The sequence below is a fragment of the Falco naumanni genome, chromosome 5 (genome assembly GCF_017639655.2).
Source record: "Falco naumanni isolate bFalNau1 chromosome 5, bFalNau1.pat, whole genome shotgun sequence".
NCBI classification, from domain to species: domain Eukaryota; kingdom Metazoa; phylum Chordata; class Aves; order Falconiformes; family Falconidae; genus Falco; species Falco naumanni.
This window is the reverse complement of record NC_054058.1, coordinates 75,863,214-75,887,192: the sequence shown is the minus strand read 5'-3', so window position 1 is coordinate 75,887,192 and position 23,979 is coordinate 75,863,214. Positions and strand designations below refer to the sequence as shown.

At 43.3% G+C, this 23,979-nt stretch overlaps 1 protein-coding gene and 1 pseudogene across 1 annotated transcript in view; both read left to right on the top strand.

The window, feature by feature from the left end:
• The first annotated feature begins 19,142 nt into the window (after positions 1-19,142).
• On the top strand, positions 19,143-20,338 carry LOC121088694 (annotated as a pseudogene).
• PTPN12 (protein tyrosine phosphatase non-receptor type 12) overlaps positions 20,297-23,979 on the top strand; it is a 78,029-nt gene continuing 74,346 nt past the window's right edge. The window contains exon 1 of the mRNA XM_040595139.1: positions 20,297-20,500. Coding sequence (XP_040451073.1) covers positions 20,402-20,500 — 99 coding nt within the window. The 5' untranslated portion in view covers positions 20,297-20,401. The remainder of the gene's footprint in view (positions 20,501-23,979) is intronic.

Below are 23,979 nucleotides of genomic sequence, written 5' to 3'. Positions count from 1 at the left end.
ATCAGCTTTTATTTTCCTTACTTTTAAGCTGCATTTTTAATAATTAAAGTTAGACATTTACTATCTAGTGCAGAATTGGTCTTCTATAGACCTAGCTTTAAGCTGTTACTTTCAATGAAAGTTTTCCAGAGTAAAGACTTTGAGATTTGGTTCTCCCAAAACATGGCATACAGTTCTTGGATTAATTCCTTCTGCTTGAAATGGGCTTTGCTTCTCAAAACAAAGAAGGAATGGGATGGTATAGCTTTATTCTGTGCTTGCTGCAGTCACTAGGAAGTCTTCTACAGAACAGCGTCAGCCTCATAGGGAACTTTATAACCAGTAATGAGCATTTTTTGCAGCAGAGCCTTGATTGCAAATTCTTCTTTGTATCAAACACACAGTCACCAAGCTATTTAAATGCATTAGAGCTCTTCAGAGTTGCAAAAAACCCTCGAGTGGGCTTTGAATTACTTCCAAAGGGCCTTCAAGACTATCTATACACTTACTTGTTTTTGGAGCCCTGCAAATGCATTGTATTAATTTTTTATTAAATTTCTCCTAACTTGTTGTGTACACAGTACAAAAAATGAAAAGATGTTTTAATAATATAACTACAGACCTCTGAATGATAATCAGATATTAATAATCTTCTTCTCCTTGTTTACTTTTGCTAGAGGCTAGGGAAATGAAGCCTTCTAGGTGCTGTTCTAAAATGGAAAGGCCGTATGAGGAGAAAGTTCATATAAGTAGACTATACAAAATAATACAAAAAAGTAAACACCATGGTCAAATGGATATGTTGGAGAAAAATCAACAAGACCTCTGTATGTGATGTGGTGTTTCACAAAGTTATTAGAGATCTTAGAGGTCAGTGGGCAAGGATCATGCAGTGTTTATAGTATACTGATGTTTTCAAGTTTTTTAAAAGCTTAGGTTCCTCATCAAAGTCTTTGAAAGAAATGGTAGTATTATGTAATAAAAGAGAAAGTTCTCTTCAGGGTTCTTGGCTTCACAATGAAGGATGTTATGAGCAGTATCTGAAAATATCTGTACTGAAATGGATACTACTTGATAAACTAGCCATAAGCAATCTTGGATACACAGAGAAGATCCCAGTAATAAGTTTGAAAATGGTGGAGAACTATTCAGGATAGTCAAGTCTAAAGATGACAGCTGAAAATTGCAAACATTGAGCAGCTAGAATAGCTTCTGTATGAAGAAAGCCAAAATAGGTTTGTTCTAAACAGCTTACAAAAGAACATTTAAGGAGGGATTTGAGAGAGAACTCTGAAATTGTGAATGCAATGGAGGCTAGTCATCATCTTCTGTAATACAAGGAATTAGGAGGAATCAAATGACATCCTATCAGGCAACAGACTTAAAATGAACAAAGGGATGTACTTTTTCACATAACATATAATTACATTGTGGAACTCGATACCACAATGTTTTGGACACCAATTATATAGTGTCAAGAAGAGGAGCTGATAAATTTGCAGATACTGTTTGGTAACTATAGCACAGGAATGTCAAAGTATAAACTCTAATTAAGGGTCTCCTTCAGCTGCTGAGTGCTAGTGCCTGTGGAGGACCACTCTATGGATGTGTCATCTCTTGCATTCATTCCCTTAGCATCTACTGTTGGCCACTTCAGAGCCAGGTCACAGGTGGACATGGACCCAGACAGACTGTGACCTGACCTAGCATGATGAAAAAGTATAACACTTTCTTCGATGACATTTTGGAAGGAAACATGATTAAATAAGTTTGCTGAAATTCACTCTTTGACCTCTGTGTAAAGCAAGTACCAGTACAAAAAATTAAGAAGCATAAAAATAGACCAATTGTTAATATTAGGGCTTTTAGTGACTATCACTGAGTTACCATTAACTGATCATTATGGTGGGAGACCATTACCTATAGACTGCCCACCTATTGAATTTGAGGGGAGAGGAAAACTGGGAAGGATTTTAATTTGTGTTGTTAGTAGTTACATGTACAGCAGTATGTCAGGTACATTCAACTGACCTATACTTTCCACACTCAATTCCTAATCCTTAGAATTTTATCTTATTTCAACTAACATTGTTGGGAAAAATCCTTTTCTGTTGAACTATTTCTCCTGATAGCAAAAATTACCTGAAAATGTTCTCTCCACCTGTCTCACAAACAGTTGTTTAAAATGTGGAAAGTAAGATGTGCTGGCTTTTTAAAGGTTGGTTCATGAATCTTTCTTATTCAACTTTAGTAGAAATTAAAGCCTTACTGAGCAGAAGTCTACATTTAGTAACCACCTACCATAATCCATTGAGAATGGTAGGTTCAGAAAGTGACAAGAAAATATTAACTGAAAATGTATTAACATAAACATTTCTGAAAGGTAGGTTCTTCTGTGAAGAACAAATGAGATCACTGGTAGGTCAAAATGGAGCAGTTTGCGTTAGACAAGTCTGTGATGAGCAATGTGTACAAAAATGACAACAAAAGGAGCGAGAGGATTAAGTATTTGGCATTCATAGGCCATAATCTACATCCAACTAAATTATGAAGTAATAATAATGAAAAATAATTAACTGACCTTTGAAAAGCTGTTTAAAAAACCCCAGCTTTTTGAGACAGATGTTTCACAGTTTTTCATGCAGAAGCTGAAAGTATTTTAAAATGTTAAAGCTTCTTTGTGCATTTTCTGCCAAGATGTATTACGGTATTTATGAGATTGATTTTGTTTCTGCCTTTGCAAATTACTGTTAATGACAGAATAAAAGTGCACATCAGAATCCCCCAATATTTATGTTCTTAAGCTCAAGTCTTTGTTTCTTGTGGCTGCACCACAAAGAACAGATTCAGAATTCAGCCGCTACTGATGTACTGTTAATAAACAACTGCCAAAGCCAAAGCCGATGCCGACTAGACTCCAGCAGCACTATCAGTAATTCCCTGTACCCCTTTTCCTGTGGTTGACCCAAATGAGTGTTCACGCTGGCTACCTCCATTCTTCCTCACAGAGTGTGTGGAACAAGAAATCTAAGCAGGGCTGATCTCCTCTGGCAGAAATACTGTACAGGAGAAAAGGCCACAAATGTCTGCTCCCTCATTGTCCCCTGTCTCCTTTCCAGTTGTTGGCTGCACTGGAATCTCCCGCAGAAATGGGATTGCAGTTGCTGCTGGAGGGGTCTGCAATCAACATGTATTGTCATTTGGGATGTTTTTCAGCTTAAAATATGACATTCTGTAAATATAAACTAGGCTGTTCATTAGTGATGCACTAAATTTCCTTAAGCCTTCAGGAGGTGAAATGAGAAGAATCTGTAATAAATACCTATACCCATGTATAACACTTCCTTTAGAAAAGCCAAGAAGTTGAAATCAATGGAGGCCTCAGCTTCTTGGTGATTGACTGCTTCTGCCGAGCTGACTGCTGAAAGCAGAGCATGAGCTGGAAAGCCTGATAACTCCTGAACGTGTGTGAAACAAGGGAAAATGCTACAGGTTTGTAAGCTGCTTCATAAGCAGCCCTTGGAGCAGCCTCGTGGCAGGAGTGGAGCAAAAAGGAGAACACTGATGCTGGGGTAGCAGAATTATGCTGAAGCAGAAAAAGAATTATTTCACATTGTCACTAGATGTCAGAAAGTTTATCTGTGGTCATTCAGCAACAGTCAAAAGCACCAGCCTCCTCCAACAGCAAGTCACGTTAGTAACAATAAGAAAACTTTCCATTCTTTGTTGTGAGACAAATGAAAATTATAATGTGTCTACAAGAACTCTGAAGAGAGACACAATGACAGGGATAGCAAGGATAGCAGTCTGGACAAGTTCTGGGTAGGTGAACTGTATAAATAATTCCTAGAAAATGTTCTTGAGGAAGGTTTGGTTATCTCTGCTGCCAACTTTTAAGTGAGAAAACTTAAAAGATCAAAAAATATAGCTTGTAATTTAATGTAAACATCCAGGTTTAGATTACATTTTGACAAACAGGTCTCACTTACTCATTTCAGAGTACAAGGATATTTAAAAGATGTAAGACCAAGGAGAAACAAAGGCACAATGCACTTACCATGACCTAAAAATAATCTGTCAAACACAGAAAGAAGCAATGCTATGCTTTTAAAGAAATAAAAACCCTTCTGGATGGCTGGTAGAATACTTCATCAATTCTTACAGGTACCTAAAATAAAAATAGAGAATTGACTGCAGGAAGTGGACTAGTCCTAAAAGAAAAGGAGACAGTTCTTCTGAGGAAAATGCGTACATCTGGGGAAAGTCCCAGAGAACTCCTGCTGGTATTGTGCTGACTGAAGAACATGCAAAAATAATAATTAAAAAAATCCAATACAAGACAGAAACAGAAGAAATTATTAAAGAGAATATTAAAGATAAACTTACAATAAGCCTGTGCTCATTTGTGAGGCAGCTAGCAGAGCCTGGAAGCATTTGGTAATGGATTTACATGAATGTAGAGGTGACCAGGACCCGCTCTGAGTTGACTATTGTGCTAATTTTATTAAAGAAATTCAGCTAAGCAATTTGTTAGTCAGCAAGAAAATCAATCATAACAGCATAGCATTAGTCAACAACATCTATGATAAAGCTGTTTCAGATAACAGAACATATTAAATATCTCAGGAATTTCAAATATTTTAAATGTATGGAAGTTTCATAGACACGCTTGCAGCCTGTGTTATTCAGAGGTCAATGGACTTTGAAAACTATGTTGAAACAGCAAAGCAAACACCAAGGCAAATGAAAATGATTAAGCCCCTATCTTGATTTGCTTCACAGCAAAGCCACACCTCTGCATTCAAAAGAGCCTCATTCACATGCGTGATACGGACCAGGAAGAACAGCCTAGCAAAAACGCAGACATTTAAGGGTGTTCTTATGAATTCAACCACCTCTCATTATAGGAGTGCAACTTGGGATGATAAAAATGGCGAGGATAAAGAAAAGTAACTGTCTAACCAACCTTTAGATCCTACCAGCAAGCAGAGACAGAGGCAGCTCATTTGCAGACAATGAAAACGAGAACCACCAAATTATATAAAACCTATCTTTCAAGTCAGAGAAGCCACATTCGCTTCAGATAAAAGAGGATATTCCAAGTAGGACTACCACCCTTCTGTTTTCTCATGAATACATCTTTCTCACTTAGAAAGCTTGTCTGGCACAGTATGGAGGAACTCTGTATTTATCTAAGATTTCAAGGTATGCAGCTGCCCTTTTCCTGGTAAATCTGATGGTTTTGCAATGACAGTGAGCATATACAGTTCCGAGTGGAAGCCTGACTTAGTTTTGGAAACCCTAGACATTCACAACACACTGGAGATTGTAGCTCCAGGTGTGCATAGGGCTGATGTTTCCCCCAAAAGTGTGGGTGTGCGGGCACACTGTGATAGCACTGCCCGGAAATTCCATGCTCATTCTGCAAGTCCAACGCAGAAGACTCTCATTGTGCACAATGACTCTACACTGACAGCGTGTAACCCCAATTCAAATCTGAATAATAGCAGAACAGGTAAGATCAGAGTTTCATCTAGCTCTGCACCTTGTCTCCAATAGTGACCACCAAGTGAGCGTCCTGAGAAGATTATAAGGACCCTCTAGAGACCTCTCCCAAAATATATTTTGAGTATATAGTGATCAGTTTTCCTAGGGCTTCCTAAACTAGAACCTGTAGTTTTGTATTGAATAGCCCTTGGTGTCCTTTTCTTCCATAAATTTATCAAATTCTTTTTTGAATTCAGGTACATTCTTAGCATCCACAGTGTCCTGTCACAAGTTCTGCTGGTTAATTGTGTGACAAGGCACAGCTCCTTTTGTTTGCCTGGAGGATGGTATCTTCTGGTTTCATTTGATATCTTCCAGATTTTGGATTGAAAGATTTATTTCCTACTCACTTTGCTCAGGCCACTCCTGATTTTACTGATCTCTAGCATATGACTTCTTAGTGCTTTTCACAACAAAAACCTCATCTGTTTTATTGTTCTTCCTGTAACCACTCTGCATCTTTAACCATACTTGCTGCACTTATCTGTATCTTTTACAGTACTTCTATATCTGTCTTCAGACGGATGCATAACTATAAACACTATTGAAGATGTGGATGTGTCATGTACTTATACAACAGCAAAAGGATATTTTACATTCTTGATTCCTTTTGTAGTAATTTCTAGCAATTTTTGCCTTCATTTTACATTCCTCTACAGTGAATTTTTGTTGCCTAGTCATTATGAGGTAGGAGGTTCTTATGTGAGTCTGCAATCAGCTGTAGTCTATATCACTATGACTAATTCAGAGTCATCCGCAAACATTTTCCTCCCTTTTTGACACTGTTTTCTGATCATTTGTGATCTGTGTTGAGCAACATAGACTTCAGCACAGAGCCATGTGGGACTCCACGTGTGATCTCTCTACTGTGAAAGGCAACTATTAATTCCTCTCCCTTCTTCCTATCTTCTGAACATTTCTTCTTGTCTGGTTATCTTCCTCAAGAGCCTCGAGAGAGACAGCTTTCTGAGTGCCTTCTGGAAATCCAGGCAGATGGTATCAAACAGACCTGTGTGGCCAACATGTTTTATTGACTCTGTCAGAGGACTTTGGTAGATTAGTGAAGCACGACTTCCCATTACAAAAGCTATGTTGACTCTTCTTCACTGTACCATATTTACCCCAATGTCTACTAATTTTGTTGTTTATTATCATTTCTTCTGGTTTAACCGGTACAGGTTATTAGTTCAGAGTACTGAAGACCTGCCCTGGAGTCCTGCTTAAAAACTGGTGTCAGGATTACAAGCAGTGAGTTTAGCAATGGCTTCTCTAAGCTGTCATTTATGGGCGACGTGTTCAATGGTACACAGTTAGGCAGCTGGAGCTCTGTGCCTTTAAAATACACACAGGAGACAGCTCCAAGATGCTACGTCCATGCTACAGCGTGGCTTGAGCAGTGTTGCTGGGATCACTGCATTTGAGAAGCCTCTTCGTAAAAATCCTGCTGAGTGTTTGCTCTCCTGTGCGGATCTCCATTTCTGTGAGCAACACAGAAGACAGACAGACATGTTTCATTCAGAATGAAACAAGGCTAAAAAAAAAAAAAAAAAAAGCTCAGGCAGCGTCTAGATTTGAGCTTAACCATAGATCAGGCTTTTCAGGAATGGTGAAAATTAATGGCATATTAAAAGACTATTTGGTTCTACTAGTTTTACAGTACTGTGATTATTGACTTCACTGGATTTGTATAATGGAAGTAAAGGCTAAAATTAAAAGCAGATTTAAACCTCAAGTACAGCTAATGTTGTGAGCGTTCTTCTTTAGCAGTTGTGTGTGGACCCGAGAGTAGTTTGGGTTTCTCTATATTTAGTATTCAAAGCATTCAGTCATGATATTACCTACTCATTGGCTTTTTTATGGAAAAAAAATCTGGTTTTATTATGATACAGGCTTTTGGGTTCTTGGTTGTTTGGGAGAAAAATAATGTAATCCAAAGAGTTCCTAATGGATTCTGCAGGTATTTCCAATAAAACAGTAGTAGATTTGATATATTAAATGTTTGTCAATTATGTATGTTATTCTGTGAGACTTCCTGGCCAGTTCTTCAGCAGATATATCCTTCCAGCATGCTGACACCATAGTAATTTGTAAAAAATACCAACAGTCTATCACAGGGCATGTACCATTACTTTAAAAAACATTAATGGAACAGATTTGCCTCAGGTTTTTTTATACATTGCCTGTGATTATTGCTATCATAGATTAGAAGTATTCAAGTGTGCTCTCCATCATGCACTCTTTTGATTTGGCTTGAATGTTGTCTGTAATGAAAGGCACAACTTTGTCTTTGCTGCTCTGCCCACGTGCTCATGCCGTCTTTCTCTTTTGTGATGTTAGTTAGTAATTTCCATCCAGTTACAGCCTTTGATACGTAGTGCTTTGAAAATGCTTAGTATATGCTATGATACATAATGATGATTTATATCTTGCTTATTTAGTGTTTGATATTACATCGATGGAGGAGGAAAAGCCATTCTCAATTTGTAAACACAAAGTCCCTGGACAATATAAGCATCCAGATGGCAGTGAGTATGAATTTTGCATTTTGATTGAGATAGTTAATATTGATGTGAAAACAACAAAAAAAACCCCGTGTTCGCAGAAAATTGCCTACTGACTATGCATTTGGCAATGTAGCAGGTACCTCATTTATTTCACATACAGAGAACGTGTTGTACTTAGGAAACATAACAAAGTATAATGGTTTCTGACTCTAATCAAAGCAGAGTTTCTTTGTGATGAATGGAAATCGAGGTGTTCCCTGCTTGCAGAGTATAAATTGGTACAACAACCAGTAAGGAAAAAAACAGCAAGTGAGCGGTTTTACAGTTAAATAATTATCCAGAAAACATATATACAACCAATACTGCAACCAAGTTATGTTAATGCTGAAGTCTTAGCACTTTCAAGAGAGCATGCTCAAAAATGATAGCCAAAGACATGTGCAAAATAGCTTTATGACTGATTTATTTGAGCAATTACTGCATTTCTGTGCATAAGAGCTCAATAAAAGGAGGAAAATAGATCATTTCAAAAGACCTGCATGCTACTTTTCTTCAATGAGTGATGCCGAAATGTAACAGCTGCATTGTTCTGTGCAGATTTCCTTTTATCGCCACTGAATCATTCTTTTCTTCCTCTTTCTATTTTAGTTCATAAATTTATAGATTTTACCATCCATTTTAGTTTGCTATGCAACTAAGAAGCACAAAGTCTGTACTATGAAAATGGGACAGTTTTAACTACTGAACATGCAATGCTAACATTTTTTATTCTTTTGTTCCATCAAATTTAATTCAACAAGTGTCAATATAGGTGCCAGCAGACAGAAATCAGCTTTTTTAAAAGAATATTCCGTCATAATAGTCCAGTTTAAGAAGCCAAAACTGTATGCCAGCATTTTTTAAAATGATCACATGTTAGTATCTAGCTTCAATATTGATACTTATTTCTTCATAAAACAAAAACAAAGAAAAGGAGATAAATCTAACCTTTATAAACAGTCAGGAAATGCTTATCAATAACTAGTTACAGTAAGGAGAAGGAGATCAGATCAGGAATTGCAAGGTAAATATGAAGCTGTATGAAGAAGGAGTGGGCTGTCCTTACAAGATGATGTTCTGGGTTGCTACTTGCAAGTTGAATGTCTCAGAATTCAGTCATGGGCAGAGTATCATTCAGTGGTTTTGTTCATCACCTTCACTAATGGTCAAGAATAATAATATACTAATGAAAATTTTGGCAGCAGAAGGATGAAGTATATCAAGAAGGGAGAAAGGCAATCCCTGAGGACATGAGGACTAAGAACAGGGTGGAAGTTAGAGTGAACTCCTTTAGACTGGAGGGCAATTCCTCTACAGGCCTTTGTCATGGTCTGTGTTTACACCTTGTAATCATCTTGTCATCTTCTAGATGGTGTAAAAATCCTTCCCCCTCAGAGCTTGCACATGAATGAGAACATGCACCACCTCTAATATATCGTGATTCCTCTTTCTCATGGCAGCTGCCTAAATTCTGCCCCTGCCATCCAGGATGCCCTTCATGAGGTTCTAGGTCAGAACTGTGTCTCCTGAACCCGGACATTCAGCTCATGGCCAAATCTGTCTGGACTTTTCTCCTTCCAGAGCCTCTAGGTTTCTAAGGAAGTTCCACACTCGGGGAGAGAATACCAGGAACCTTATTTACTTACTTACTCTGCATTTTCAGTGAGCCTGAGGTGCCAAGACTGAATGGTATGGACTGTTTCCTGAAGAAAGTGCCCTCCTTGAATGCTGGACCAGCCGACTTGGTTTCTAGGTCCTGTGTCAACATCACAAAATCTGTGGCAATGCCACTGCCTTGATTAGCTGTTAATGGAGAGTGTTATGAATGCCTATGGTTTATTGATATGTGTTGTGTTTCTAGTGTAATATGTGGTTTATGGTGGCAATAATGACAGCTACCCATTAAGGTACCTTTGGCCATTCCTCGCTGCTGTTCTCAGGCAGCAAGCATAGATCCTATAAGTGACATGCTGGTCTGCTCTTGCTTACCACTAAGCAGCAAAACTCTTAATGAAAAGCTTTCTCCTGTGTTTGCTTTTCCCTCTGAACTGCATCTGTTTGTTGTATCTTTTACTTTTTATCTATGGGAAGCTGACCCAGACGTTAGGGAAGTTTTTAAATAATTTGGAACTTGAAACATACCTAATATTCCTTATCGAAGAAAGATTGATTCAGCTTAAAGAATTACTTAGATTCTCCAGCCTCAAAGAAGACCTGTTAGAAATTATTAGAAGTTTATGGTGTAAAAGGAGAGCAAAAGTGTAGCTTCTGTAATATAGTAAGACAAAGATGATTGCAATGAAGAGATATTTTGCACAGGAAAAAATAACCTTGAAAAAATGAGTTTGGAAATAAGAAAAACCTCCAAGCATTATCACAGTGGGGTTTTGGAACAGTATTCTTATGTGAGCAGTGGAGACAATATGGTTTATTTTGAGATGAAGCTTGACAGTGTTATTAATTGAATTATATCCAAGTTTACATGTGATGGCAGGAGCTTGGACTTGGTGACTTTTGCTGCTCTTTTCCAGTTCTTACCCTGTGTTCATCTGTTCCTAAAGTCAGGGGACAGTTGTGCCTAATTTCAGTCCTAGAGATTTAAGCTATACATGAGGTTTTTTTACTCTGTCACTAGCAGTTTGTCATGCTCCAAACCTGTTGTATGGCATCTGGCATACCTGATGGAGGTGGTGAATCATTCTAAATGGCTAAATGAATTGCCACAAATTTTCTACATTTTCATTAAGAACCTGATATGTGTCATGTCACAGTGTTTAGAACAGTACTGCAAATAGATTTCTGCAGAAGGGGAACTTCACTAATGGTTTGTGTATAAATATGTTTTGCTTGGTGGTATATATACTATATTTTGTTTGGAGGTATATATTGTTTTGTGTATATTTCTCATGTACCTAAATAATTGTGAAGAATTCTTCCTTTTCTGAAAGACTTCCTTTCTTAGATAGACCTGATCAGCAATCAGAGAATTCATAAGGAAGCAAGGTCTGCAGGGGATCTCCCAGGTGAAATCCACATGATGGTCTTGAAGGCAATAGTATTAGATAAGTCTTTTACAGAAAAAATAGCTTCTCTGTTCTTCCTCAGTCTGTAAAGGCTTCCTGAGAACTCCTTATTCTTCTCAGAATAAGATGCCTAATCATTTCTAGATTTCATAGCCTGTATTTATTTATTCTTATGATAATGTCTTTTAGCTTAACTAGAACATCTTTCCCTTTGAGCTTTTCAATCCCTTGTTATATTTATAAAGCAGTCATGTCCCTTTTCAATGTTCATCTCCAAGTCCTTATTATTCTCTGGAAAGAGAGACTTTCCATTCTCCTTTTCAGGCTAGTAGCCCCTCTGGAAGTGACCACAATGTCATTACTGACATACTGATAAAGCAACATTAAAACTAATTTTATTTTAATTTTTCTGTCAGGTCTTGAAAAATTCAAGTTGAAAAATGAGTTTACAGAGAGAATTAGCTTTCCTACCTCTATTCAACCTGTTTATTTTTAGCTGAGTATTACTGAATATGGAAGCAGTCCAGTTTACATCCTGGTTTGATTTCCTGTTTACATGAGCCAGTCTGGTGTCACCATCATATTTCTGGACCAGTGTGGAAGCCTGTGTGCAGCCTTCCTTCCACCTCCAAGGAGAGCTGCCCTACACAATAGAACTATTGTTGTGCTCTCTGATAACAAAATAGGAATTTTGTTGAACACCGTGCATGTTGGGCTTATGTCACTTTATTAGATATGCACAGCTATAACAGCAAACCTGTCACTGAAATGTGGGAGAAAACTCACATTGGAGAGTGAAGTCAGAATTGTACCCATATTTGTTTGAAGTTAACATAAAACCAGACCAGGTTACATACAGGGTGGCTCCCCATGGTACAATTTTCACGGGTTTGAGCAGGAGGGGTGCCTTTAGTTTTCTTCTTCCCCCCTCCCCCCCCCCCCCCCATCTGTTTTTGTTTCCCAAACTATAAAGCTCACTATTTTCCTTAAGAGATGATAAAAAATATTATTTTTAAAAAATCTAAAATAGTCAAGAAACTGAACTGGCCATGATGACTACTAATGGTCCTTACAGCAGGCATTTCACAGGAGCAACTCTTAGGAAACCGTTTCACCGGCATATCTAATGCATCAGGAGCAGCAGTCTCAGTCCTTGTTATTATTATTTTAATAGGATTTTCAGAATAAAATGGAATAGTATGTACATCCAGAGAATGCTAATGCCAGGTAAAAAAACAAAATTTGATCATTCTGGCTCACATTTTGCCTGATTGTTTTTAGTTTTATTTTCAGTAAAGATATGTTTTAGAGAAGTGGAAATATTTTAATTTGTATTGATTAATAGCCTGGGTTTGTTTAAGGATAATACAAATATTGCTATACTAATGGATAAGAACCTTCAAACAGAACTGGTAACGAACAGATTCTTTTGTTCTTGAGGCTGATACACAAAACTAAACAATAAATGATGTGAAGCTCATTCAGTTTTTACGTTTCAGATTCATTGATGCAAGATTTTAGTACTAATAATTTTTGTTTGGTTTTGTTTGATACTGCAAACTTAATTGTTGTTCAATTACCTGTTTTCAAAATAATTTTTTGAATTACTACCTCCCAACAGAAAATCCAGATTCCTTCCCTGTGTCTTTTAAACATGCCGGGGTTTTTAATGATGCTTTTTCTGATACTTGCAGGCAAAGATTTGAAAGCACAAATAACTAGCATGCCCTGTGCACAGACTTACCTTCTGCTGCTGGTATTTCCATTTCAGATGTGGCGCAGCCGTGCCTGGGGAATACCCTCAGTGAAAGCTTTGTCACAAGGAGGCAAATGAGGTTCCTCCAGAGCAGCCCACTGTAGTGCTGCAGCTGGCTGCTGGCCGGCAGCACACCAGGCCTGTGTCACATTGTCAAATGTACAGCGTAGTTGCAAGGTAGAAATATTCCTGCTTCAGGAATCATACATCCAATTTTAATAAGGTCAAAAAATACAGATGGAAAATGGCTCCTGATTTTCCTGATCTTATGTCCAGTAGTGCGATGTAGGTATCCTACTGAAATCAATATTCCTACATTGTGACATGTATAAATAAAGCATCAGGCCTCTCAGTGATTTACAATTAAACCATCAAAAAATAGCTATTGAGAGGACACACAGCAATTAATCTAGGGCCTGTATGCCGTTGATTTTAATACCGTTAAAATCTTGCAGAAAATATTCATTGTATTCGGACGCCCCCCCCCCCCCCCCCCCCCCTTTTTTCTACATTCACAAAAATAATTAAAAAATACCTCAATCAAGAGAGAATATATTTAATTAAATGAAAAATGTAAAAAGTTAAATAGAAAAATTTTAAGTGTGGACATTATTTTGCTGCTGTTTTCTTTTTAGAACTGGTTGTGGTAGAGGATTATGTTGATGACGATAACGTACACACTTATTTTTGTTTCAATTGCATGTTAGCAGTACCTAAAAACCACTTTAAATCTGAATGCTGCTACAGTAAGTACAGCAGCAAGAACAAAGTTTCTTCTATGTAAGGAAACTGTGTGCATATGGGTGTGTGTGTGTGTGTGTGTGTATGTTACAGCTAGAGAGGAATCTAAATTATGCACTGATTATGAAACTCAATAATTACGATCTAAAATATTTATTAACTGTATAAGAAATGTCACAATTAAAGTGTTTTAGCAATATTGTGCAAAGAATCCCAGAAGATGGTAAGTAAATAAATAAAAACTAAGCAAGGCAGGTAAAATTACATTGTAGGAGTAGTATTTTCAGTGGTAAATATAGAAAAGGAGTCTGTCATTGCCTAACAGAGTAATAGAGGAAAATGTCAAGAAATCCAGCAATCACGTGGCACTTAATTAATATGAATGGAACTTATTATACTGACATTGATCAGGTCTTTATGACTCATTTAAAATGAGATTAGCTTCAGGTTTAAATCAGAAACTCAATCTGTTTGTTGTATACAAAGGATAGTATGTCTCTTCTTCAGATTTATTGTCTGTCATGTGGACAAAATACTCATGTGTTCAACATTAGTACTTTGAATATCCATGAGTACTGCTGGTTTTGTTAGCTTGTTACTTATGATCTAAGTGGCCAAATTGTAACTGAAGATCAGCCAGAAAACATGATACACTGTTTTTATCCTCTTTGGAAACAAAAGTGACTAAATGCCAAATTGTTTTGAGTGTCAGAGTATTCAAAAAGTACTTGATGCTGATACTCCTGAATGTTTCATTTAGCTATTTTCAGCCAGCATGAAACATTTTTACATTTGTGGAAACGTTGCATTTCAGTTTGTCAGATCAAAGACAAATGTTTCATTTGGACTTAGTTTTTATGTGTATCCTTGAGCTGTTCAACAGCTTCCTGGCATTTATGCTCCACACTCCAGTTCTGTCATGTCCTGGGTCCCTGTCTGAAGTTGTACTGTCTTCAATGGTAAAGACATTTCTGCATCTGTAAGTATAACAATACATTGTTCTTGTCAGAAAGCAGAAAAACATTGGCAAAACTGTTTCCTGTGGAAAATTTAATTTATACAGAAACAGCATTTTCCATTGAAACAGCACATTTTTAGAAATCTTCCAACCAACTGCACTTAAAATATATTCCAGGAGTGTTATTTTAAAATCTATGAATGCTAATATCTATTTTTGATCCTAAATGATCCTGATTACAAAACTTTTTCAGACTCTCAGTATAGATAAAATTGAGGTTTCATGTGCAGGATATATTGATTGTAACTTAGTTATAATTACGGTAATATGTTAGCAATTACCACCGTAACAAATATGTCACTCCAAGTAGGTAGCTAAAATCTAAGAGTCTGTAGATTACTGCAGAGGGGAGGAGAAACTGGTGGCAGTGAGCTATCATTGTCATCACACCAAATTACAAGGAATGTACAAAGTCTTGTGTTGCTGGACACATGAGGAATCAAACCATAGGAGATGATGCCCTTACTCAGAGCTACAGGGTTCTTTCAGCCTTCCCTCCCACCCCAGTTCTTTGATTTCTCCTGAAACACAGTTTTGGGTAGATATGCACTAGGTTTTGAACATGGCTGCAAGCCATACAGACACTACAGTCAAACAGCTTTGAGGTGAGCCTGTGCTCCTTCTCAGTCTTCAGGGACCCCTCTGAAGCTTGGTAAACTAGGCTGTGTGGTACTCCCGCCCATGGACTGGGCATAACCACAGCGTGCATGCCAGGAAACACATTTACCAGTTAACACATGCTTACCTTGCGGGAACGTGAGAGGCCACCTTTGCACAGAAAAAACTGGCTGTCTTCCTTTCCTGCAGCAGCTGGAGTAGTGCGTGGCAAGGCAAAATGAGATTAATAGCAGAGAACCTGCCAGTGATCTATCTACTTGCTTTTCTCCAAGGACCATGCTTGTGTGCATTGTTAAGACACAACCACAACTTTCTTTTACAGATTTGGGTTCCAACTTCCTGTTCTGTCTATAGAGTGAGTAATTGGCCCTGCGTCTCTCTTGCTTTTTCCACCTCGCCCCTACAGCTACACAAATACACACTCATGCACACATGCTAGATTGGTCAGATGTCTGGGTTTAACCCAGACAGTTTGAGTTTCAGATCAAAAGTCTTGGTTAAAGCACTGCTTTTGCTGCTGAAAGTTTAGGTTTCTGCGTTCACAGCCAAGATGAGACAGCCTCATGCAACATCTGCAGGGCTGCGGGAGATAAAACTGGTGCTATTGGGTTTGTGCTCAGGACTGGCAGCTCTCACAGGTACACATGCATATGCAAACAATGCTAGGCAAAGTTCTCCACCCAGCTATTTCTATTTTTTTTGTTTCATATATGCCTTTGTTTTGGTTAGCAACACATGCCTAGTCTGGGGGGCTTTCTTTTTCTTCTGAGATTATACATTCTTATCAGTTAATCCAAATGAAAACTCAGTTACACTTGCTAGTCTACAGAAGTTTATTATAACATAGCGATAGATTACAAATCAGGCCAGACTGATAACTGGATCCTTTCAACGTGAGGCAATAATGACATCAGATTCAAATACAATAAATCATGATCTTTCCTTCTCCCCTAATCAAGTCCTCTGTAACTCATATTGTGTGAATAAATGAGCGGAGTGAAGAAAACCATACTACATTCAAGACTTCATCAATGGGTTGCTTAGTCCCAAGTATCACTTTTCTAAAGCTACATGCCATCTGGCACTGGGAGCAGGTTTGCCAGGATAACTGCTGAGCAAACTAAGCAACCTTCCTGAAGCAGATGGCATTCAAGCAAGGTAGCATGAAAAAGGTTACATGATGATCCAAGTCACAGTTATCCTTGGTGATCTCTGTGCCCTATCTGTCTATCTACCTTGTTTCTGAATTTCCATTTAATGCTGCTTTTTGGTAGGGGAGAAGGAGGAGGTTTGGAGGAGGAAAAGGAGAAGGAAAAGAGGAATTAAAGCAGCCATCTTTGTGTCTCTTCAGGGCTGATTGATTAGCTTACTTATGGAGGCTGGTGCAAAGGACACGGAGAGGAGACTGAGGTCTGACAGTTGATGTGTTTGTGTGGGATGCTTAGGCTTCAGTAATTCTCAGCACAGAGGAACTGATGCCCTTTCCCCATTCTTTGATGTGTCCTTATGTCTGCTGTTATGTTAGGCTCTATGAACATCAACTGCTAAAAAATAATGCTTTTATAAAAGGCTGAAGTCTGCAGCATATCATGTGAGAATGCTAACCCTCTCAATTTTCCAACCCGCTCCTCTACCAGAGATGACTGCTTCTATAGCAGATGCAGAAGAAAATGTGTGTCCATGCATCAGCAGCTACAGTTCAGCATCCTACACTGTAGCTCAAAACTTGTTTCCATTTAGGAAGATGATGAGTCGATGGACACGGAATTGGGCTGAGGGTGGTAACATGCCATTTTGCTCATTCTGGTGTAGAGGTGGTAATCTTTGGCAGTCATCTAAATCAGTAATATCTTGCACCACCACAGGAAGACCAAGCTTTTATGTAGGTTTGTTTCAGTAGCAAAGCCAGCTTAATTGAATCATCTGAGAAGAAAGAAACACAGATTTTCTGTGGGTTTACACTGCAGCTGAATCAATTCCCTGAGCTGGTTCGATGTATTGTCCAACAAGCAGTTGTGCCGGTGTGACTACAAGCGCAGCACAGTGCAGTGGGTGGGAATGAGTAGTAGAAACATGCAGTTTGGTAGGAGTGCCTTCAGTGGGTTATGCTTCTCATCACAGACCTTCATCATTAATCTGTGTGACAAAGTTTTATTGTATCAACTGCATCAATAAAGGCTATGTAGTTCTTCACCAATAAAATTACACTTGAAAAGACTTTACTTAGTATATTTGTTATGCTATAGGGCTATACACGCACACACCTCTGAAATTATTTTGCTTTGCTGAAGCGCAGGTTATAAACATAACCAAGGCACCGCACAGGAAGATGTTTTAATGTTTAACTTTTTCACATAAAAGGCAGGAATAGGCTTTTTACCATGCTGGCTCATCATGTTTTGACATTGCCAAAACATCCAACATCGGGTAAGAAAGACATTTTAAAGAGTTTCCCAGCGGGAAGGCCCGAGGTGCCCGCAGCTGCCGCGGCTGGGGCGCAGAGGGGAGCGGGGCGCAGAGGGGAGCGGGGAGCAGAGGGGAGCGGGGAGCAGAGGGGAGCGGGGAGCAGAGGGGAGCGGGGCGCTGAGGGGAGCGGGGAGCAGAGGGGAGCGGGGAGCAGAGGGGAGCGGGGAGCAGAGGGGAGCGGGGCGCAGAGGGGAGCGGGGCGCAGAGGGGAGCGGGGAGCAGAGGGGAGCGGGGAGCAGAGGGGAGCGGGGCGCTGAGGGGAGCGGGGAGCAGAGGGGAACGGGGAGCAGAGGGGAACGGGGAGCAGAGGGGAGCGGGGCGCAGAGGGGAGCGGGGCGCTGAGGGGAGCGGGGCGCTGAGGAGAGCGGGGAGCAGAGGGGAGCGGGGAGCAGAGGGGAGCGGGGCGCTGAGGAGAGCGGGGAGCAGAGGGGAGCGGGGAGCAGAGGGGAGCGGGGCGCAGAGGGGAGCGGGGCGCTGAGAGGAGCGGGGAGCAGAGGGGAGCGGGGCGCAGAGGGGAGCGGGGCGCAGAGGGGAGCGGGGAGCAGAGGGGAGCGGGGCGCTGAGAGGAGCGGGGCGCTGAGAGGAGCGGGGCGCAGAGGGGAGCGGGGAGCAGAGGGGAGCGGGGCGCTGAGAGGAGCGGGGAGCAGAGGGGAGCGGGGCGCAGAGGGGAACGGGGAGCAGAGGGGAACGGAGCGCAGAGGAGAGCGGGGCGCTGAGGAGAGCGGGGCGCTGAGGAGAGCGGGGAGCAGAGGGGAGCGGGGCGCAGAGGGGAGCGGGGCGCAGAGGGGAGCGGGGCGCAGAGGGGAGCGGGGAGCAGAGGGGAGCGGGGAGCAGAGGGGAGCGGGGAGCAGAGGGGAACGGGGAGCAGAGGGGAGCGGGGCGCAGAGGGGAGCGGGGAGCAGAGGGGAGCGGGGAGCAGAGGGGAGCGGGGAGCAGAGGGGAACGGGGAGCAGAGGGGAACGGGGAGCAGAGGGGAGCGGGGAGCAGAGGGGAGCGGGGCGCTGAGGAGAGCGGGGCGCTGAGGAGAGCGGGGAGCAGAGGGGAGCGGGGCGCAGAGGGGAGCGGGGCGCTGAGGAGAGCGGGGCGCAGAGGGGAGCGGGGAGCAGAGGGGAGCGGGGCGCTGAGGGGAGCGGGGAGCAGAGGGGAGCGGGGAGCAGAGGGGAGCGGGGCGCTGAGGGGAGCGGGGCGCTGAGGGGAGCGGGGAGCAGAGGGGAGCGGGGAGCAGAGGGGAGCGGGGAGCAGAGGGGAGCGGGGAGCAGAGGGGAGCGGGGAGCAGAGGGGAGCGGGGCGCAGAGGGGAGCGGGGCGCAGAGGGGAGCGGGGAGCAGAGGGGAGCGGGGAGCAGAGGGGAACGGGGAGCAGAGGGGAGCGGGGCGCTGAGGGGAGCGGGGAGCAGAGGGGAGCGGGGCGCAGAGGGGAGCGGGGCGCAGAAGGGAGCGGGGCGCAGAGGGGAGCGGGGAGCAGAGGGGAGCGGGGAGCAGAGGGGAGCGGGGCGCAGAGGGGAGCGGGGCGCAGAGGGGAGCGGGGCGCAGAGGAGAGCGGGGCGCCGCCGCCTGTCAGACGCGCCCAGCCCGCCCCGCACCGGGCTCCCCGCGGCCCCCGGCCCTGTGCGGGCACCCACCGCCGGCGCTTCAGCGTCCCATCTTCGCGTGCCGACATCTTTATTAAGTGTGTGTGTGTATATATATGTATATACATACACACATACCCGTGGGGAGCAGTGCCCACACACGAGTCCGCGCCCGGCCTGTCACCTGCGCGGCCCGCCATCTTCCTGCCGCCCGGCTTTTACCACAGCGGCGCCCGCGGCCCGGCCCCGCGGGGAGCCCTTGGCCCCGCCTCGGTCACCGCCACCCGCAGGGACCCTCGGGCACTTTCCACGGCTTCGGCCTTCCCACCCGAGGAGGAAGTCCTTTTCCTCCGAGCGCTTCAGTAGGACGCTTCGTGAGGAGGCGACAATCCCCAGCCCCCTAGCCCTCCCCCGCTGCGGGCCGCCGAGGGCGGGGGACGCAGCCGTGGCGCGACTACAGGTCCCGACATGCAGCAGCGCCGGTCGCTGCCTCCCGGCCCCAGAGCTGTAGGCACCCACCGCCGCCCCATTGTACTCTAGCCAGAGGAAACCGCACTTCGCTGCGCTCAGCCTCCCCTCCCCCCCACCTTCCAAGTGGTCCCTTCCAGAGCTCCATTCGGCGCCCTGCGGAAGGTCCCATCCGTGGGAAACGGGAGGGGCTGGCGGCGCGGGGCGCGGCGAAGAGCGCAACGATTTCTCCCTCGAGGCTGGGCTAGCCGCTGATTAGCGTGCGCCGTCACCAGTAGGACGAGGAGGCCGTCAGGAGAGCCAATGGGCGAGCGGCAAGGGCGGGCCGATTCCCGAGGAGGGGCGGGCGTAGGAAACGCCGGAGGAGCGGGAGCCGCGCCTGCGCGGGGGGAGGAGGTGGGGACTTCGTCGTGTCCCTGTGTCGGCGGCGGCGGCGTCCAGGGAGGGTCGGGCAGAGGGAGGGGAGGATGGAGCGGGCGGCCGAGCGGCCGTAAGCGGGGTGGGGAGCCGTGCCGCGCCAGCAGGCCGCGGGGCAGGCCCGGGGGTTGGGAGAGGCGAGGCAGGGCAGGCAGCCGGGTGTCGGGCTTGTGCGGCGGGGGGGGGCTGGTAGACGGAGAGCGGGCGGGCGGCCGGGGCTGGGGCTCCCGCTCCGCAGGGCGGCCGGCGGGGCAGGATGAGCCAGGAGGAGATCCTGAGGAAATTCATTAAGCGAGTCCAGGCCATGAAGGACACGGACCACAACGGGGAGGACAACTTCGCCAGCGACTTCATGGTGAGGGGCGGCGGCGGTGCCGGAGGGGCGGGCAGGGCTCCCGCCTCCCCTCGGGGCGTGGGGGGGGGCGTCCCGCCGAGGTGCCGGGCTGCCCCCGCAGCCCCTTCCCCATCCGCCTGTGAGCATCGCTTCCCTGGGAGTGACCTGCTATTGTGTAGCCCGGGAGCTCGGCCGGCTCCCCCGTGCCCCCCACCACTTTCCGAGCTCGGCGCGGCGAGGGGGGGGGGGGGAGGTGGCCGCCTTAATTTGCCCCTCTTCCTGCCCCCACCCCCCGGGAGGGTTTGTCACCGCAGCCCTCTGCCCCGGCCCTCCTCTGCTGCTGAGGAGATGGCAGGGGATCGGCTGTTGCAAAATTAAACGAAAGCCCCTCCTCCCCCCCCCCCCCACCCCCCCCCCCCCCGCCCCCCCTTCCTTCCCTGAGCAGATAAAGGGGACAGAGGCGGCTCGGGGAGGGCTCTTAGCGCTTCCTCTCCCCTGCAGCCCCTTTTCTGGCGGGGTTGCCATGTATAATGTCATCTGGGGATAGTCGGGCACTCCTCCCCTCCTTTCCCCCTTCATCTGCCCCTGTAGCTGCCTGCTTGAGCTCTCTCTTCTTTCTGAGATGTGTTAAACGTATCGAATAGTCCTTGGAGGAATATTCATCTTCCCTTCCCTAACATCTCCCTTCGCTCCCCATCCCCCATCGCAGCCCTGCCTGTATCCCTCGTCCTTTCTTCCTTCCAGATCAGTTCACCGTCAGCCTTTGGTTAACGTGTGTGCTCTGGGGAAGAATTTATTGGAGAATTAGCTCTTTTCCTGGTTTGTTTTAGCTGTTTAATCGAGCTGCTCAAATGTTTGAGGAGATTTATCTTTTGAATAGACGGTCTGAGCTGTGAACAATAATTTTGATTGGGCAGATGTCACTGGCACTTTTCAGTATTGTTTAAATACTTCACATCAAAATACGGTTTGACCTACAGAAGAGCTGAAGATGAGCGGGTTAGCAACCTCTGTATACGCGTATCTCTGTAGCTTTATTATCTGGTGCTATTTGGGATTAAACCTACATTGTTAGCCTTTTAAGCTGTCGGTCTCTGCTAGTGGTCTGGGAACAAAAAAAACCCACCCCAAAACCTCAATGTAAGTGTCGCACGGGAGATAGTCTGAAATGTGGGGAGGAGGCCACGGATGTTGTGCAAGGCGGAGGGGTTGGGAGTGCTGGCAGGTCCAGGGGTGGAAGAGGAAGTGGAGTGGACTTTGGGAAGTAACGAGTTCATCCAGGGTGGGGTGGGAGCCCGTGGGAAATCGGCCACGCTCTTTGGGCAGGATTTTGCAAATACTGAAAGTATGCTGCTGAAACATCTGAGCGTGTGGGAAAGGAAGAGAGAAATATGTGAGATGAAATATGTAATATGTAAATGGCGTTGGAGCGATAGGACACATCTAAATCTGTTTTGCTGAACAGAGCATCTTTACACGAGAATTTAAAGGTTAAATACTTTGACAGGACAGTTGGACAGTTTAGTTAAGTGATAGTTTTAGTAATATAATTGTTACTAAACACAAATTGATGTCTTGTACTGATGGGTCTGTCTTGTTCACGTAACTACGTGTACCTTACAGTAAGGGTGGCCTAGACTAGTGGAAAACGGAGGATTTTTTTAATAGCCTTTATGTTAAATACTTTGTACTAGATCTCCTAACCCACTTCTGCCATTTTGTATCTGATAAATAGCTTAATGTTTTAGCCTTCTTATAGTTGAATCGTATACAGTAATTTTGTCATCCTTTCTTCTAAGTAGTGGCACCTCTGTACGGAAAAATAGCTTTTGTTTCAATTTCTCTATCGACAGCGCGTTGTTTCTATAGCTGTCCACTGTATAGTCAGTACGCTTTCTCATTGCTTTTGTAGAGCAACAAGGAAAGAATGCTGCTAGAAAATGGGAAAATAAGATTGTAGGAACTGATTGTCAAGGCATTTTGGGTGAAAGGTGTATTACCTGAAATTATGCTAAATGCTGTGGAAAATATTGTGTTCAAAATTTCTTTTGTCCTTTTAATGCTTTGTATTCCAAACATTCATACTTGATTTTTGTATAATAAATTATAGGAAAACCAGGAAACTAGGATGCTGATCTTTGGCATTAATAGTCACATAAGTCTCAATATTCATCTCTATTTAGTAAAGCAGATGCAGATTAGTGTGGCGACCAGAATTGTAATTACTGATTTGTTGGGTTTGGATTTTTTTCCCACTGTGAACATGCTAGGGTATTGTGTTGGTTTTTTGTGTATGTGTTTTGGAGTGGTGGATTGTGTTTGATTTTGATTTTTTTCTTTAAACAGAGCCATGCTTAGGTGCTGTTTAAAATGATTGAAAAGGGAGAAGACAGGTGAAGGGGGTAAAAGCTTCAGTATTCTGTTTTCTTCAAGACTTAGGAGAGATTTTTCAGCAGGGGAAGGGAGGAAGTTGTATTTTCTCATTTCAGTGCAGGATGTACTGTTCCTGTGAAGCAGTGGCAAATTTGTGGAATAGGAATTGCTGTTACTCTTCGCTTCACTTCCAAGTCAAAATGGAATCTAAAATAGGTATGAAATAGTGGGTAAATGCAATTGAAAACAATTCTTTATTTTCACATCTTTATTACCTTTGAATGTGTTGAGTAATAGGCTTACAGAATTATATTTAGGCCTGAGTGAATGAACTAAAAGTACTTGACAGATGGGGGCCAAGGGAGTGCTGGAAAAGAGGGTAGAGAAGCTAGAGTTATGTGCAGGTAGACTGATTAGTCTGACTGTTACTGAAAGTCCACAGCGTAGGTGACTAAGACTGCTATTTAATACTGCTATTGACATACCTGAAAACGTATTCTACTTGGAAGGTGGAAAACTGATTATTCCCCCTCAACTCTCATCTTATGAGATTGTATAACGTGGGCGCCACCACCAAGTTTGTTACTGGAAATTAAATTTATTTAATTTTAATTAGTTTGTACTGGAGGGCGAGCAGGACTTAGTAGGAAATCACTTCAGCACTATAGGTGTGCATAGTTAGGTTTAAATGAAGGAGATTGTTTGAAAAGAGTATAGGCTTTGTGTGTTTTGCTGGTAAGCATGTATCTGCGGATATAGGGGCAAGTGGGCTTTTTCGTAAAATAATGTCGGTTAGGATTTTACTCGTATGGTTACAATACATCCAAGAGTATACTTTTTCCTTGATTTCTGCTGACATTGCTGTTTAGGCAAAAGGAAGTAAGTATAGATTGCTTCCTCTTGGTGTTTCATGTTGTATGAATACAACCAGCACGGTCTAGATTCTGATTTTCTCTAATGAACATGTGTCTTAAATCAGACAAGGGTAGGAAGTCAAAGCTCTGTATGGAGGCAAAGAAAACAGTTTTTCTAGATTTTAGAAAGACCTCATTAAATATTTTTGCTGGTTTTTAGTTTAATGTATCCACAACTAAGACATTTTTGGGTTTTTATGTGATATTTTTTTT